Source organism: Saccopteryx bilineata, chromosome 10 (assembly GCF_036850765.1).
Source record: "Saccopteryx bilineata isolate mSacBil1 chromosome 10, mSacBil1_pri_phased_curated, whole genome shotgun sequence".
NCBI classification, from domain to species: domain Eukaryota; kingdom Metazoa; phylum Chordata; class Mammalia; order Chiroptera; family Emballonuridae; genus Saccopteryx; species Saccopteryx bilineata.
The window spans coordinates 74,875,989-74,893,620 of NC_089499.1; the positions used below are offsets into that span (position 1 = coordinate 74,875,989).

At 42.6% G+C, this 17,632-nt stretch overlaps 1 protein-coding gene across 6 annotated transcripts in view; it reads left to right on the forward strand.

The window, feature by feature from the left end:
- Positions 1-17,632, forward strand: part of PRICKLE2 (prickle planar cell polarity protein 2) — a 418,427-nt gene that overhangs the window by 342,345 nt on the left and 58,450 nt on the right. For 5 of the 6 annotated variants that reach the window (XM_066244420.1, XM_066244419.1, XM_066244422.1 and 2 more), the window contains one exon: positions 17,239-17,352. In XM_066244420.1, coding sequence (XP_066100517.1) covers positions 17,239-17,352 — 114 coding nt within the window. Of the gene's footprint in view, positions 1-7,752; positions 7,808-17,238; positions 17,353-17,632 lie in introns of all 6 variants that reach the window. The other variant, XM_066244424.1, reaches the window with a different exon arrangement.

Consider the following 17,632-nt stretch of genomic DNA (forward strand, 5'->3'; position numbering starts at 1 on the left):
AAGAAGGCTAAGGAATGCCATTGGCAACAAAGGGAAGTGTGACCCGGGTCCCAGAACACCAAGCCTACAGGCTGCCACTGCACTGAGCAGTGTCCTTGTCTAAGCATGTAACGATATCTGCTGGTTTTGGAATTAGACTGTGATAGCGTGAGGATAAGCACTGTTTGAACTAGATGTCAGAAATGTCAGGATGCTGCAGAGTGCCTGCCCAGATCTGCCTACTTGGGTCTGAGTCCAGTTGATACTGAGTTCTCTTCTCCAGCAATTATCCACTAATGCATTTGGTCACTTCTCAGGCCACTTCAAAAGCAATCAGATGACTCTGTCATGAGCTAGGAAGAGGTGCTACATAATGGGAATTCTGTGATCTGTAAAATGTTGAGTTAATGCCCTGAGGCTGAAAATGCAGAGAAATGACCTCGGCAGGGAGGATTGATTGCACTGGTCTACTCAGTGGAAGCAGGCTCAGAACCCTGAGTCCCCAGCCCCCCCCCCCCCCAATGCAGGAGCAATGACCTCGGCAGGGAGGATTGATTGCACTGGTCTACTCAGTGGAAGCAGGCTCAGAACCCTGAGTCCCCAGCCCCCCCCCCCCCAATGCAGGAGCAATGACCTCGGCAGGGAGGATTGATTGCACTGGTCTACTCAGTGGAAGCAGGCTCAGAACCCTGAGTCCCCAGGCCCCCCCCCCAATGCAGGAGCAATGACCTCGGCAGGGAGGATTGATTGCACTGGTCTACTCAGTGGAAGCAGGCTCAGAACCCTGAGTCCCCAGGCCCCCCCCCCCCCAATGCAGGAGCAATGACCTCGGCAGGGAGGATTGATTGCACTGGTCTACTCAGTGGAAGCAGGCTCAGAACCCTGAGTCCCCAGGCCCCCCCCCCCCCAATGCAGGAGCAATGACCTCGGCAGGGAGGATTGATTGCACTGGTCTACTCAGTGGAAGCAGGCTCAGAACCCTGAGTCCCCAGGCCTCCCCCCCGTTTGTTACAAAGTCCAGGGGTTGGGGCCAGAGTCTCCTCTGCACTCCCTGATTGTCTTAGGAAAGTTGCTTAGAAAATAACTTAAATGTAAGTGTAGGTATATTGTCTGATTCATTTTTCCCCCACTGATTTTCACCGTAATCTCAGAAGAGCGTTAACACAGAACATTTGGTCCCAACATGTTAATAAAAGTCCACTCTCCACTAGTCAAATTCATTGAGACAGAAAGACAATGGTGGCTGCCAGGAGGAGGGGTGTAAGGAGTGAGTGTTTAATAGGTATGGAGTTTTACTGTGGGAAGATGAGAATGTCCTGCAGGTGGATGGTGGTGATGGTTGCTCAACAATGTACTTAATACCATTTAAAAATGGTTCAAGTGGCAATTTATGTTATATGTATTTAACCACAAAATAAATACATGAAATAGAATAAAATAATAACATTTAAAAACATAATGTCAGGTGTTGAAGCAATTGCTCCAAAGACCACATTGTTTTTTGCGGGGGTGAACTTGAGCACATTAACTTCTCTTGCTTAGACCTTCAAGAAAATGAATTTGTCAAGCCCGAGTCAGTGTACATGACCTTTGCTACATAATGTATGCACAGAACCTTCACAGCACACACGCTTCCATATAAGGTGGTTGATTTTTACCTTCTTTGGAATTCTACCTTGTCCATTTGGCTTTCATGATTAATGGCCAGTCCAGCCTGTTTATTATTCAAGGCTTTAACAGGAATCACAAGCTCAAAGAATAAACTGTGATTCATTGCATGCTCAAGACAGAGTAATCCTGGTTCAGTGGGGTGAAGTGGGATGAGCATGAGCTTTGAGACGCCCCTGCCTCTGCCTCTTACTTCTGTGCAGGTCAATACATTGTCATCCAGTCAACCCTCATTGTTCATATATTCAAGTATCAGCAAATGCACCTGTTAAAATTTGTTTGTAACCTCCCCCCTATCAACAGTCACAGCACTTACACGGTCACTTCCAGAAAGGCACAGAGGGGCAAAAGCTTTGTGTGAACAGCCCCTCCATACGGGCATGCTTCCAGCTGAGATGAACGAAACAAGGCTATACTTTTGTTTCCTGTTTCACACAGTAAGCAGGTGTGCTTTTTGTCATCTATTTAGTACCATATTTTTGCATTTGTGCTTTTTGTTGGGGATTTTACTCTTTGAAACGGCTCCCACACTTAGCACTAAAGTGCTGTCTGGTGTCCCTAAGGGCAAGAAACCTTTGAGATGCCTTATGGAGAAAATATGTATTAGAGAATCTTCAGTCAGAATGAGTTACAATGCTGTTGACTGTGAAGTCAATGTTAATGAATCAACATCATATATTAAATAAGGTGACCTTAAATAGAGACACACACATCAAACAATGATATGGATTCTTTTATTGACAAAGATATTGTGATCAGAGGCCTGTAGGAACCTATTCCTGTGTGTCCTCTAGGAGCAGTGGTTCAACAGTCACTAATAAAGTGTTTGCTGTGACTTTACAGAACTTATCCACCATGAATGACAAGAACTACCTGTACTTCCCTTTCCAAAAGGTCATCTCTTGCTCACACATCACTCCGTTCTTTCTCTGCTGTGGTAGGGAGCAGGGCTGTTCACAAATGATTGACTCCCTCTTCTTCCCAGACATAAGAAGGGGGCAAGAGGCCCTGGCTGGTTGGCTCAGTGGTAGAGCGTCGGCCTGGCGTGCAGGAGTCCCGGGTTTGATTCCCGGCCAGGGCACACAGGAGAAGCACCCATCTGCTTCTCTACTCCTCCCCCTCTCCTTCCTCTCTGTCTCTCTCTTCCCCTCCTGCAGCCGAGGCTCCATTGGAGCAAAGATGGCCCAGGCGCTGGGGATGGCTCTGTGGCCTCTGCCTCAGGCTCTGGAATGGCTCTGATTGCGGCAGAGCGACGCCCCAAGATGGGCAGAGCATCGCCCCCTGGTGGGCATGCCGGGTGGATCCCGGTAGGGCACATGCGGGAGTCTGTCTGACTGCCTCCCCGTTTCCAGCTTCGGAAAAATACAAAAAAAAAAAAAAAAAGAAGGGGGCAAGAGATTGAACTTTCTCACTTCATGCAAATTATATATGGCCATGTGACTTGCTTTTACCAATGAAATGGGCTCAGAGGTCACATATACCGCATCCAGGTAAAAGGGTTTCATTATCAGTGTTAAGCTCGTGCCTTCCTTTTGTCTGCTGATCTGAAAACAACAATGTAGAGCAGGGGTCCCCAAACTTTTTACACAGGGGGCCAGTTCACTGTCCCTCAGACCGTTGGAGGGCCGGACTATAAAAAAAACTATGAACAAATCCCTATGCACACTGCACATAACTTATTTTAAAGTAAAAAAACAAAACGGGAACAAATACAATATTTAAAATAAAAAACAAGTAAATTTAAATCAAGAAACTGACCAGTATTTCAATGGGAACTATAGGCCTGCTTTTGGCTAATGAGATGGTCAATGTGCTCCTTTCTTTGACCACCAATGAAAGAGGTGCCCCTTCCAGAAGTGCAGCGGGGCTGGATAAATGGCCTCAGGGGGCCGCATGTGGCCCGCGGGCCGTAGTTTGGGGACCCCTGATGTAGAGCCTCCATCACCTGGGTTTCTGCGTACCCATATCAGAGATGATATGTGAGCAATAAATAAAATGTGGTTTCATGTACTTAATATATAAAGAACCCCTACAACTCAATGACAGAATAAAAATCAACACAACTTTTACATGTGCAAAGGAGTTGAATATGCATTTCTCCAAAGAAGACATGCAAATGGCCAGTAAATACATAAAAAAATACTCAACGTCACTAGTCATTAAGGAAACACAGATCAAAACCACAGCGAGATACCACTTCCTACCTACTAGGATGGCTATAATGTTTTAAATGGAAAATGACAAGTATTGGCAAGGATATGAAGATATTGGAGAGCCTTCGCACATGTACACTGCTGATGGGTATTCCACCACTGGGGAAAACAGTGTAGCAGTTCCCCAAATGGTTAAACACAGAATTATTGTACCTTGTGACCCAGCATTTCTACGCCTAGGTATACACCCACAAGAACTGAAAGCAGAGATTCAAACAGATACTTGTACACCAGTATTCACTGAAACATTACAATAGTCAAAAGGTGAAAAGAACCCAAGTGTCCATAAACAGATGAATGGATAAACAAAGTGTGATATATTCATGCAGTGGAACATTATTCCGCTTTAAAAAGGAATGAAATTTGGACAGATGCTGCAAGCTGAATGAACCTTGAAAACATAATGCTAAATGAAATAATCCAGACACTAAAGGAAAAAATTATATCATTCCACTTCAATGAAATACCTAGAGTAGGGTAGTTCATAGCGACAGAATAGTGGGTTAGAGGTTACCAGGGGCTGGGAGAAGGGGGAATGAGGAGTTGTGGCTTCATTGGTAGAGAGTTTCTGTTTGGGGTGATGAAAAAGTTTGGAAATTGAGAGTGGCAATGGTTGCACAATATTTTCAATGTAATTAAAGCCACTGAATTGTACACTTTAAAATGATTGAAGCGGTAAATCTTATATATGTTTTACCACAGTAAGAAAAATTAATTTTTTTAATTAAAAAGCAACTGTGGGGCAAAGCTGGTAGTATATTGGTGATGGTTGTTTCTGTGGCATAATCTAGTTCATCCTTCCCAAACCTTCCTTCCTGTCTGTTTCTCTGAAATGACATAATGTAGGACATTTAGAGCTTTATGGCCGTATCGAACATTGAACTTGCAAGCCAAGATAATTCCTTCACTGATCTTTGTCCTCACAGAACAAGGAAAAATAAATTCTTCTAATTGTGTCCTTCATACATTTGAAACCTAGTGGGGCAGGCATGTAACCTGGGCTGAAAGTGGCCGTAGAGGTCAGAAATACTTATTTCATAACATGTAAGTGAGCTCCTTGGTTTTTTATACTTTTCCACACGTTCACACCTTCAGTTACTTGAATGTTCAAAGATGAAGCTGCCTTAAATGAACTGATTCCAAACAAAGATCACCTGTATTTTAAAATGAGTTTCCAACAATGTCCTGTGATCAGCAAGCTCTATTTAAAAAAGAATTCTTCTTGGGATCATATAGCATATCTGTCATTATCCATCACATTGGACAGTTAGAAAGTTGAATTTGTTCTAGGATTTCTTCTGTTGCTGTTTTCTAAACTTCCTTCAAAATGGGTTTACTTAACATTGTGAATCTGTACTTACTAATAATAGAGGGGGAAATGGACTAGTTAAGTCATATGTGAAATATAAAATTAAAAACAATAACAACATACAGGGAAGATACCATATAGGAAACTCGTAAGGAGTTCACCTAGGAAAGAAGTAATTCCAAAATCAGATATTTATAGGTACACATATTGCCAGGTGTTCAGCCAATATTAGGGTCTCCTCCTTTCTTGCCGACAAAACCTGATTTTGTTCAGGGCAGCAATATGCTCAACTAAGGTTTACATTTTCCACCTTCTCTTGGAGCTAGGTCTAGCCAAGGAATTATAAATAGAAATTAGATATTAGTACTTCCAGGAAATTTCTTTAAATGTCACTGGTTCAACTGAGATATAGGTCTTTTGCCCCTTGCTCTTACCCGTCTTCTTGCCTGGAACATGAACATAATGGCTGGAGCTCCAGCAGCCATTTTATGATTTTTGAACATAGATGCCACAAACATTTAGGATAGTGGTACAGAATGGTAGAAAGAGACTAGATGCTTGATAGTCTTTACAAAATGCTATATAAATTCTAGACCACTACATTTAAATTGTTATTACTAGCAGCCCAGTGCAATTCTAATCCCCAGTGTTGTTATTTTCAGTAATAATACTGACCTGACAATCATATACAGCTTTATAGTTAACCATGTATCTTCATTCTACCATCACCTTTGACCCTCACAATCCTGTGTGATGAGTGCTGTTACCCTCATCTTAGAGATGACAACATTGAAGCCCAGAAAGGTTAGATAACATGGTCAAAGTTGCAGACTTAGCATTTGTCATAGTCAAGGTTCAAACATTCAACATCAAATGCACCTTCTTTCTCCTACATTGTAGGCAAATATTAACATAATTGATGTTTGAGTAGCTCTCCAGAGAGGAGGATCTTTTTTCATTTTTTAAGGAAGAACCAGTCACCTACTAGAATACAGTTGGCCAATCACATACTAACTTAAAAAAAAAAAAAGATTTGTATATATTTAGGTTTGAGATGGGGGGTTTATTGTAATTTTCCTTCTTCATGGGGACCTATAATATTTTAATTCACACCTTTTTTGACTTTAGAAAACTAACCAGCCAATACATAAATGACTTTAAAGGTTTTTTAGTTCTGTTTTATGCCTAGGGATTTAAAAACAAAACAAGAAGGGAAGAAAAGATATAGAAAGAAAGGGCATAATTCTGTGGAGAAGGAGGCCAGCAGCCTGTACATGTTTATAGCTCTTCTATTCTTTTTACCTTTTAAAGAGAGTTTGCCACATAACCTCTGTAAGTTTCTGTCCTGCTGTGCTGGTCCTGGCTTGTACAGTATCACATGATCCAATTGGTCAGCTTTCAGGAATTTTGTAAGCCAGTTGTTGTAACAGCAATTTTTAGAACTTAATTATATAATCTTATAATAAATTATATTTAAAACAAAGATAATACATACTCAAAACTCATCATACCATAGTTCCTTTCCCATAGTTCACTTCTGTGTTCTTAGGCCATGTCATCTGTTCTATCCATACAGTGGAACTGTGATGTGGTGGTATGCTAGTGTACACCTCTTCCCAGCCCCACAACCAATGATGTCACATTGGTAGCTTGAAATCAGCCATAGTGGGATTATTTACACCATTGACATTGGTAAATGCTATGGATTTAGGAATTTAATCTGTTGGGATTTTAAGGTTGTTTTTTTTTTAACTTTGTAGTAGTTTTGTCTTCCTTTAATGGCTTTTGCATTATTTTAACTTTTCATTATAGTCATTTCTCTACTTGTCTTATACACTCTACTGAAATGTAACCTCCTTCAACCAAGGATAGTTTCTTATTCATATATGCATCCTTTCCCCATAAGCACTCAGCAGTTCCTTGCATTTGGTAGACTGCTTTTAGTCTACTCTAGCTGCAAAGACAGACTATCACAGACTAAGTGGCTTAAACAGCAGAAACTTACTTCCTCATAGTTCTGAAGGCTGGAAGTTCCAGATCAAAGTGCCAGGAGGATTGGTTTCTGGTGTGGACTCTTCTTGGCTTGCAGACAGCCACCTTCTACTGTGTCTTCACTGTGCATACGCACCTCTGGTGTCTTTCCTCTTTTTATAAGTCCTTTAGTCGTTTCTGATAACAACCCCAGCTTTGTAACCTCATTTAACTTTAATTACCTCCTAAAAGTTTCTGTTTCCAAATACAATCTCATTGGAGGCTAATGCTTTATGAATTTGCAGTGGAGGAGGAGGCACAATTCAGTCCATAACATAGGTATTTATGACTTAAGCATTTCCTTGAAAACAAAGGCATACGGAGCCTTCCTTGTGTGCCTGCCTCTGTGCTAGTTGCATTATATTATCTGAGCCCCATAGCATTGCTTCAAGGTAAATACAGGAGTTGACAAAGGTAGGTTTACAGTTGTTCATATGAAAAATGACATGCAAATTATGATTATATGCTTCTACCAGAATAAAATGTGTTTTGCATACTCACAACTGTGAATCTGTGTTTGCCCACCCCTGTATTATTGTCCCCATTTTACAGATGGAGATAGTGACTCTATAAGAGATGAAGTAACTTGCCCAACTATGTACAGATGGTAAGTGTTTAATCCAGTATTCAGACCCAAACAATGTGACTTCAGAGTTCAAATACTTAACCACTGTAGCAAACTGCCACCTGCTTTTTTCATACATATGTCTTTGTGTATTTTGTCCAACAACAATATTGAAACCCTTACCAAAAAAAGTAAGCAACTGTTATTGATGTCACCCCATTAAAATAAAAATTTATTTATAAAAAAAAAAAGTAAGCAACTGTTGAGGAATTTTTAGTAGAGCATATATGCAAATGTGCAGACATTTCTCAGAGTGCTTTGGTAAAATTGAGGTAGGGGAGTCTTCATGTAACTGTAGCTTAAAAGAAAAGTGCTTAAACTCCATGGTCTTCCATTTCTGAGACCTTCTCTTTAAGACAGGATAAAATAAACACCTGTCATATAATGCTCCAGACTAACTGGAAAGTATTTTTTAACTAAACATTGAGCTTTAATATTCTAAATTTAAAAAATTATAAACTGAGAGGTTTAGAAAGAACAAGCATGTAGAGAGCGCCATCAGAGGAACAGAACAACTCACGTGATTTAGAATTACAGTCCCTGCCTAAGACTCGGTGTGATTATTTTCTTCAATTTGTTTGAACAATTTTGACTCAACTTGGAAAAAATTCTCTTGCTTCAAGTACAAGTGGGTGTTGTTTCTGTCCCTTTCTCATAAAGAAACTACATTGGCAGTTATTCATTTTATTCATCCTTCTCTAGAATTTCTTCTATCCACCACACACCGGTATTCTCTGGTGTGAAAGCAAGTGCTTTGATGGAATGAAAGGGACACTGTGCATTTTATTCCAGTTTCTCCTAAAACCTCATTTGTGTATTCTCTTGCTTCATGTCCCTGTCTAAGTCCTTTGTTAAACCAGAAAGTTCTAAAGATGAGATTTGACTACAGCATGCATCTGCTCAACTAATATTTGTTGAGCGCATACTACATGTAGGACCCTCTCAGGGACTATATGGTAAACAAAGTCCCAGGTGGTCATATTTGAGATGAAAGAGACAATGAACAAGATGATTATGTATCAGCATCTGGCAAGTTCTTTGAAGAAAAGCAGGTTAAAGATTTATAAGCACTATTGACATTTTGGTTCAAATCTTTCTTTACTATGGGAGCTGTCCCATGCATTGTAGGAGGTTTAACAGCATCCTTGGCCTTGACCCACTATATGTCAGTAGCACATACACACATACACACACACACTCAGTCATGGCAACCAAAAATGTCTTCAAACATTGCCAAATATGCCTTGGTGGTCAACAGTAAGCCCTGGTTGAGAAATTGAGAAGCTCGGGTCTAAAAAGTAAGAGATGGGAGTGCTAATTTCCTAATCAGGGAAGACCTCTCTTATAAGGTGACCTTTGAGCAAAGACTGGACATTGTGAAGGTGGACATCATGTAAACATCTGGGGGAAGAATGGTCCCATCAAAGGGAATGGTAGTGCAAAGGCCCTGAGGTGAGGGGATAGCAAGGAAGCCATTGTTGGCAGAACTGAACAGGAGGATGATAGGAAATGATTTTATCAACCAGGTCTTAAAGGAGCAAGGTCATGGTCATATAGGTAGGAATTTGGCTTTGAATCAAAGGAGGGATGGGCAGCCATCAAGGGTGTTAAGAAGAATAGCAACATGACCTGGTTTATATTCAGATAGGGTTGCCATTGATGCTGAATACAGAATCAGCAGTGTAGACACAAAGGAGAAAGCCAGCAACCAGGGCGGCCATAGCAATAACCCTGCGGGCGGGGTCATGCCTGAAATCTGGATATGTTTTAAGCCTATATCTGACACATTTTGGTGATGAATTAGACATCAGATGTGATCAAGAAAAGTGTGTGTGTGTGGGTGGGGGTAGTTTGATGTACTCCTCTGAAAATACCCCAAATGAGTTTTTCCTTCTGATTTTTGCTCCTAATCTATAAGAGTTTAAGTATGGAGACATTGTTTAGGCATTATATTTTAGACTGTTATATCCTAAATTACTTCCTGAGTAAACCAATTAAAATTATAATGTGGGTCTCCTGGAGAAACAGAAAGGAGACAAACTCAGTACAATTATACCTCTTAGATGCCACTTAACATCACTATTCTCCTATTGCTTGGAGAATGAAATTCTGGCAAGTAGAGGCAAAATGAGCAAACGCCCCCCCCCAAAGCAGCCCATTGCCACTGGCTCATAGCTGGAATGCTACCCAATTATTCTCCAGGACCCCATTTGGGAAGCAATGTGCATGCACTCTTCATAAAAACCACCACGTGCTGCAAATTCAGGCAGCATCTCTCATTTCTCTGTATCACCTGCCTTCTGAGACCTCAGGAGTGGTCTAATTATTGCCTCCCTAAATTGAAGTAGATTAACTGAGGTTCTAAACTTCTCAAACTGCAGGAGAGGGAGAAAGTGAAGACACTAGGTAGTGTCTGGGTTAAGATGGGCTTTTGTAAAACCTTCTATATTTGTCAACAGACATTGGAGATTACACCCCAGGGCTTTTTACCTTTAAACCTTGTGGAGTCATGTTTGCTCTCCCTTTAAAGCAGTGTTTCTTCTGGTGTGGTGTGAGGTGCTTATTAAAAATGCAAAATTCTGGGATCCTTTTCAGACCCTGAAGGATGAAAATTGGAATAATGTTCAGTAAGGGCCTCAAATGATTATGAAGTATGCTAATATTTGAGAACCACTGCTGTATCATTTAGGAATTGCATTTGCTTCCTCTAATAAAGATTGTAAATAAAGAAATAGTTTATTTCTCTCATTGATAAATGAAGTTCAGATACAGGCAGTCTGGGCTGGTATGATAGATCTATGGTACAATCGAAACCTTCCATTTTTAGGGTTCCTTAAAGGTTCAAGGTGGCTGCTGCAGCTCTAGCCATTGTATTTACATTCCAGGCAGGAATCAGGAAGATGGGGGACTGGGCCAAAAGGTCCTTTGCCAACTGCTTAGCATCCTTTAAAAGAGCCAACTCAGAAGTCACATCCGTGCATATTATTGGCCAGGATTTATTCACATAGCCACTCGTAGCTGCTAATGAGATGCAGAAATATCGCTCTTAGCTGGGTATAGTGATAGTCAAAGTAAAACAATGGTATTCCCGTGAAGGAAGAAAGGAAAATGGGTGGTGTTGCCATATCTATTGCAGCTCCCTTACACCATCGTGCCGTGGCCATGGTGTTGTAGGAAGACTGCTTAATTTGAAATACATTATTTTTCACTTACTATCAGTTTACTATCATGTGTTGGTTATTTTATAGAAAGCAGCAAAGGAAAACATAATCGTCGTTTCTGTAGCAGTCAGACCGATGCATTGAGAACTACTGTATCCGTTTCTTTCTTCTCTCCTGTCCTCAGCCAGTCTCTCTCTTTTTTTTTCTTGATAAGGAAGGTGAGGAATCCATGATAAACAGAGGGAGAGAACGAGGAAGCCAAATCAAAAGTGGCAGTACCACTTTTTAGCTGTGTTGCTCATTCTGATGAGTATAACATACCAAGCTCCAGGGTGTGGGAAAGGTTCACAAGCTACTGTACAGAAAAACACTCCTGGCATAAGAGCCATTCGATAAGTAAATACTTTTATTGATCCCTTCCTTCATTTAGATGATGAATGCTAATCTAAGATCAACCAAGAAAGTCTGACTTCCTTTTTGGGTTCCTGCTTTAAGAAAAATAGGAATGCTTTTGATATGAAAAATACCCCACCCAAAAATATAAGCCCTTTTCCCTCAAGAGTCCTCATTCTTGCCAAGGCTGTTAGAATTCCCTTGCTATCACACATATGTAGGTTTGGAAGGAGGCACCTGCAAAACTGGGTTGGATTGGACATGTTCCTTCCCCTCCTGGGCTTCCTGGATCCCTTAGAAGAAACAGGAAGCCCACCATTTACCTGGCAACCTCATGGGGTTGGCTGCAGAAGGAGAGCACTTGGGTAACTAAACCTCCCAAAGTGGGGTCCTGGCCCACCAGCAGGGACATCACCTGAGAAGTGGTTAGAAATGCACATTATCAGTCCCGTCCCAGGCTTACTAAAATAGAGATATGTGTTTTAACCTTTCAGGTGGTTCTGATGCAAGCAAAAGTTTGAGAACCATCACTCTATTTTCTTATTTTTATTTTTTTAGATTTTATTTATTCATTTTAAAGAGGAGAGAGAGGGGGCGGGGTGAGCAGGAAGCATCAACTCCCATATGTGCCCTGACCAGGCAAGCCCAGGGCTTCGAACCTGTAACCTCAGCATTCCAGGCCAATATTTATCCACTGTGCCACCATAGGCCAGGCGAGAACCATCACTCTAAATAAAGCACTGCGCCTACTATTGTCCTGATACACCAAGGTTGTTGGTTCTGTCCCTCATCAGGACACATATAAAAATCAACCAATGAATGTATAAATAAGCAAGACCACAAATTGATGTGTCTCTCTCCTCTCTCTCCCTCCCTCCCTCTCTTCTTCCCCCTCTTCCCCTCTTTCCTTCCCCTATCTCCCTCTCTCCCTTTCCCCTTCTCCTCCTCCCTCTCTCCCTTTCCCCCTCCCTCCCTCCCCCTTTCCTTCTCCTCCCCCTCCCTTTCCTTCTCCTCCCCCTCTCCTTCTCCCTCCTCTTCTCCCTCCCCCCTTTCTTCCCCCTCCTTCTCCTTCTCCCCTTCCTCTCGTTCTCCCTCTCCCCTCCTCTCCCTCTCCCACCTCTCCCCCCTTCCTCCCCCTCTCCCTCCCCCTCTCCTCCCTTCTCCCTCCCCCTCTCTCTCTCCCTACATCTTCTCCCTCCCTCTTCCCCTCCCTCTCCCTCTCCCTCTTTCCTCCTCTCACACCCTCTCCTTTCCTCTTTCAAATCCATAAATTAAAATACACACACACACACATGCACACACACACACACACACACACATTTTTTAATTAGCTCACTTTTTTTTCTCCAGTGAGGAGTCATTTACTGTCTCTCTTCCATGTGTGTCCAGGCAGAAATGTTTGTCAAAAGTGCAAACAAGCCCAGTCTGGCTGAGGCCTTGCTCTGCAGACTCATTTGCACACTGAGTTCTGACAATCTGTCAGGCAGACTAGGGGATGCCAAACCTCCCTTTTGGGAATAGTACTCTAAATGCCTTCAGCTACTTCATTTTTATAAGCCAGTTTATTGTATTCAAAATGCTTTGTTTATGAGGAAATGTACCTTGTACAGCTTCACCCAGAGCAGAATTACAAGGCACTTCTACCTGGGAATGTTTAAAGGGAGGAGAGTTTCTAGATCTAGAACATTCAACAGATCTGCTCTTGAAAAATAGGCTCAATATGTCAGTACACACAAGAGGAAAAATAAAGATAATGATGATCATCGACAAAACTCTATTGGAATTGCTTAATTTACTTGTAAAAATTAGCAAGTGAAACATATTTGGGCCAAAATGAGCAATCTGCAGGGTTTTCAGTGGTGGTGTTCAGTTTAATTTTTGGAGTGGCAGGAAGTATACTAAGTATTTCCCTTGGTGTATGTTTTGGGCTATACGATAGTTTTATTATGGAATATGACAGAGGGTAATGCATGTGATGTTTCTGTGCTTGGCCAGACAGATTGGGAATTTAAGGGAGTAGTTTCCCCCTCGTTCTCATCCATCTTCTAATCTCTTTTGCTCAATAAAGAGCCTAGGAAGCTCAGATAAATACCAGGGGGAGACACAGAAGCCAGCATGAGAGACTGACTGCTTCTCCTGGGCTTGACAGGCTTGGGGAAGCTTGGAACTGGCGAAGGACCAGCTCACTGTCCTCCTTCAGAGCCTGTCAGGTCACCTGCCACGTGACACTGGGCTGGTTTTGTAGGTTGTTCCTTAATATTAGCTGATTTGTTTTTACTAAAAGGGCATCTCACTAACTAGGTAAGTTTGTAAGTCATCCACTAAATTATTGTGAAAAATATTTTAGCACAGTCCATATTCAAGGAATTATTGGAATACTGGTAGAAAGGATTCACTTTCAGTAATCAGTTGGCTTGAATTATAAAAGGCATCACAAGATGTCCAGCCAGGAAAAATAGAGCTCTATTCCCAAAGAGTAGTCACTGCCTCTGTTAAGAATTTCAAAGCCTTATGTATGCACCCCTGTGTTCATGGCAACATTACTCATAATAGGCAAGATATGAAAGCAACCCCAATGCCCACTGATAGAAAAGTAGGTGGAAAAAAGTGGTGGTACATATATTCACTGGCATATTACTTAGACATAAAAAAGAATGAAATCCTACCACTTGTGGCAGCATGGATGGACCTAGAGGGTATTGGGCCAAGTGAAATAAGCCAGGTAGAGAAAGACAATACCATGTGATTTCACTTACATGTGGAATGTAAAGAATGAAATAAATGAACAAACAAAACAGAAACAGATTCCTAAACAAAGAACAGACTGGTGATTACCAGAGAGGAGAGCGATGGGGGCCCAGGTGAAAAAAGTGAAGGGATTAAGAAGTGCGGCTTGGTCATTACAGAATAGTCACAGGGATGTAAAGTACAGCCTAGGGAATATAGTCAATGACACTGTAATAACTGTGTGGTGCCAGGTGGGTACTGGAAATATTGGGGAACACTTTGTAACATGTATGATTATCTAATCACTACTCTATACACCCAAAATTAATACAAAATAATATTGAATGTAAACTGTAACTGAAAAATAAAATTTTTTTAAAGAATTTGAAGTCTTCAGGGTGGACCTCAGCATACCAAGATATTTATTTACCTCCCTAGTACCTCTAGAATTCTCTATCACTGAGTATTTGGGACTCCTTTACCCTTAAATGGTATGGAACTTCTTTAATCCAGGTGTGGTCCCTGCCCAGGGTTCTTTCTCTGGGAAATTTGGATTTGAGCAAAGCTAGTCAGTCTAGGGACCAAGGTTCTATAAACTCAAGTGTTATAAGAGAAGCCTTAAGCTTTGGGAGGTAAGAAGCAGATCTGCAGAGATTGCAGAGTAGAGGACACTGGGCTTAGAGAGATGAGCGCCCTCACCTCTCATCTGATCACCTGACCAGCCAGGCTCCACTTCCCCCCAAGGCCCTTGTACTGTATACTGCTTGGGTTCTGGAGGAAACATCACGTCTTTATAATACTTTGCCATTCTTATCTCTGAAATCAAACTAGCTTAAATAACATTGTATTCCTTGCAACCTTCTTACTTAGACTAAGACGGGGATGGGGAGTTCCAGTGTTTGCTCTCACTCTATAAGGTGACAGTAGTGCCCTGCATTTTAAAATGGAAGAAAGTCCAGGAAGCCTCTGGTTTGTTCCATTTGGAGTGTTCCAAGCAAGATAGTATACTGACTGCTATACATTCATGTTATTGCGAGGCAAGTGCTCTGCCTACACTCTCATTTCATTGCCTCAATCTTATAATGAGGCTTCTGAGTGGATTAGGTGACTTGCTGAGGACACAGAGGTGGCACATGGCTAAGCTGGGACTGGAGGTGCAGATCCCCTGGCCATGCCACAGAAGGGGCGGGGCAGACTCCAGCCTGGGCCAGCCATGGACAGTATCAAAGAGGGCTCGGCTCAAGGCACTGATTCAGAAGGGTTCTCAGGGATGACTGTTCTGGGCAGTGGAGAGGGGGCTGTGTGAATAATGAGGGCAATGGAGAGGAGGCTCAGTCAACCAGGGGTCCCCAAACTTTTTACACAGAGGGCCAGTTCACTGTCCCTCAGACCGTTGGAGGGCCACCATATACAGTGCTCCTCTCACTGACCACCAATGAAAGAGGTGGCCCTTCCGGAAGTGCGGTGGGGGGCCGGATAAATGGCCTCAGGGGGCTGCATGCGGCCCGCGGGCCGTAGTTTGGGGACGCCTGCTAGCAAGTGTCCACAGTGATTCATTTTAGCATTTGTCCCTAATGTCCATAGCTATCATGGGAGTTGTGAGAATGACAAAGTGGTGTTGCAACAAGGCCTTTCTACAAGCAGTTCTTTGACTCAGGAAGCAAAGCCCTTCTCCAAGACACAGAGACAAGGTCTGCTGTTGTACCTGGCACTTACCTGAGGGGCCATCTGGTGCTGGTCTCTGATGGGCTCAGTGCCAGCTTCTAATTCCAAACCAGCTCCATCAGCTGGGCTTTTTTTTTTTTCTCTGGGAGAGTGCTAGTAACCTGTGGGAGGCCCGCGGGCCTGGAGTGGTTCCTTCCCAGCCCGGGAAGTGGCTCCTCGCCAAGTGCCCTTAGGGAGCAGTTGCAGAGGCCTGGCCTCCCAAAGCCAGCTAGTCTGGGACAAGAAGTCTGTTATGGTTGCCTTTGGGATTTGATTAAGAAGATGATATGCACATGATGGTGAATGGTTACAATTATTTGTTACAAGAATAAAGATGGTTTTCACATTTTTTAAGGCCTTGTCATTGCAAAGCCTTTTCTCCCCTCTTCTAACACTTATGACTTAGTTTCTGGAGATCAAAGAAGACAGATCTTTCATAACTCTTCACCCGGCATTCCCAAAACATATGTGCATATCCAAGACTCCCTAAACTCAGGGAATTAGACCAAGTTTGTGGAATGTAATGAATATGATGAATTTAGAGTCCCAAGTCTTCCTTCTTCTCTGTTTTGTTGAATGAATTTCCTGCTTCACAAGAGCTGGTCATGATGCTGCTAAGAGATAGTTCAAAACATTTTCCATGATGTCATCTGAGCTTGTGCATTTGTTTTTGGTTTTTTTGTTTTGTTTGGGGGATGCCTCTCCTAAATAATAGCATACCTATTGTTATGGTCAGTGTTTTCTTTCCCTAGTTTTGCACAGTGCTTTCCAAAGTTATTGTTAGTGTTAACTGAGCCTTAGAAAGTGTAAGAATCTGTCCTGATATAAACAGGAGTATTCTAAGATGTACAGTAATACTCTTATTAATGACAATTTTTTATTGCATGCTCTGCATCCCAGATTTAGTGACTGTTTTTCTGACATGTGAACTGCCGTCTGTCCTTACAAAAAGCTCTAGGCCTGGAGGGCTCTTACTGTAGGTGGAGGCTAAGGGACCCAGCAGTCTGCCGAGTGCCGAAGCTGGCTTGGACTCGAGCGCTGCGAGGCAGGCACTGACATATCCCGCTGGCTCCACAGGCATGTTGCATGCTGGAGACTAACCGAGAAAATGGTAAAGTCAGCTCTCCAGGGCGCCTGCCGAGAAAGCCCTACCCTCCGGGTTCCCCAGCATGTTTGCCGATTGCTCTTTGTCCAGGAAAGTGTGCTGGCTTTAATTTTCCCTTGTGGAGAGAGGGAAAGCCCCCAGGAGATAGGTGATTTACTGGACTCCCTTCAGGATGAATTTCTCTGCTTGCACTGAGAAACTCACACTGTTGCCTTCCAGGGCGGGGGAGGGGGACCGTGCGAAGTGAATTGTGCCCTGCCGTGGGAATCATCTTCCCAGAAAGTTGGCAATGGGCAGGTCATGTGTCGCTTCTCATTCTCCAGGTTCACCAGTACTATAGCTGTCTCCCAGAAGAGAAAGTTCCGTATGTCAACAGCCCTGGCGAGAAACTGCGCATCAAACAGCTATTACACCAGCTGCCACCACATGACAATGAGGTAAGGGGCTGAAGGGATCTTAGGAAGACTCTTCTTGGAACCTCTGAATTGTTACTGCTCCACAACTGGAATGCTGTGATCCGTGAGATCTCGGAAGGAAAACTGGCAGTTTAGTTTAGGTTCAGTTTCCTTAACTAGAGCCAAGAGAAACTGTCCCACACCTTCTGGAGAGTGTTACCAAAGAGCAGGATCTCACGAGGTACTGGAGTCACCTCTGGGCCTGGCACTACTTGCTATTTGGGGGTAACCAGGGAGCACTAACATTTAAAAGCTCAAGTCC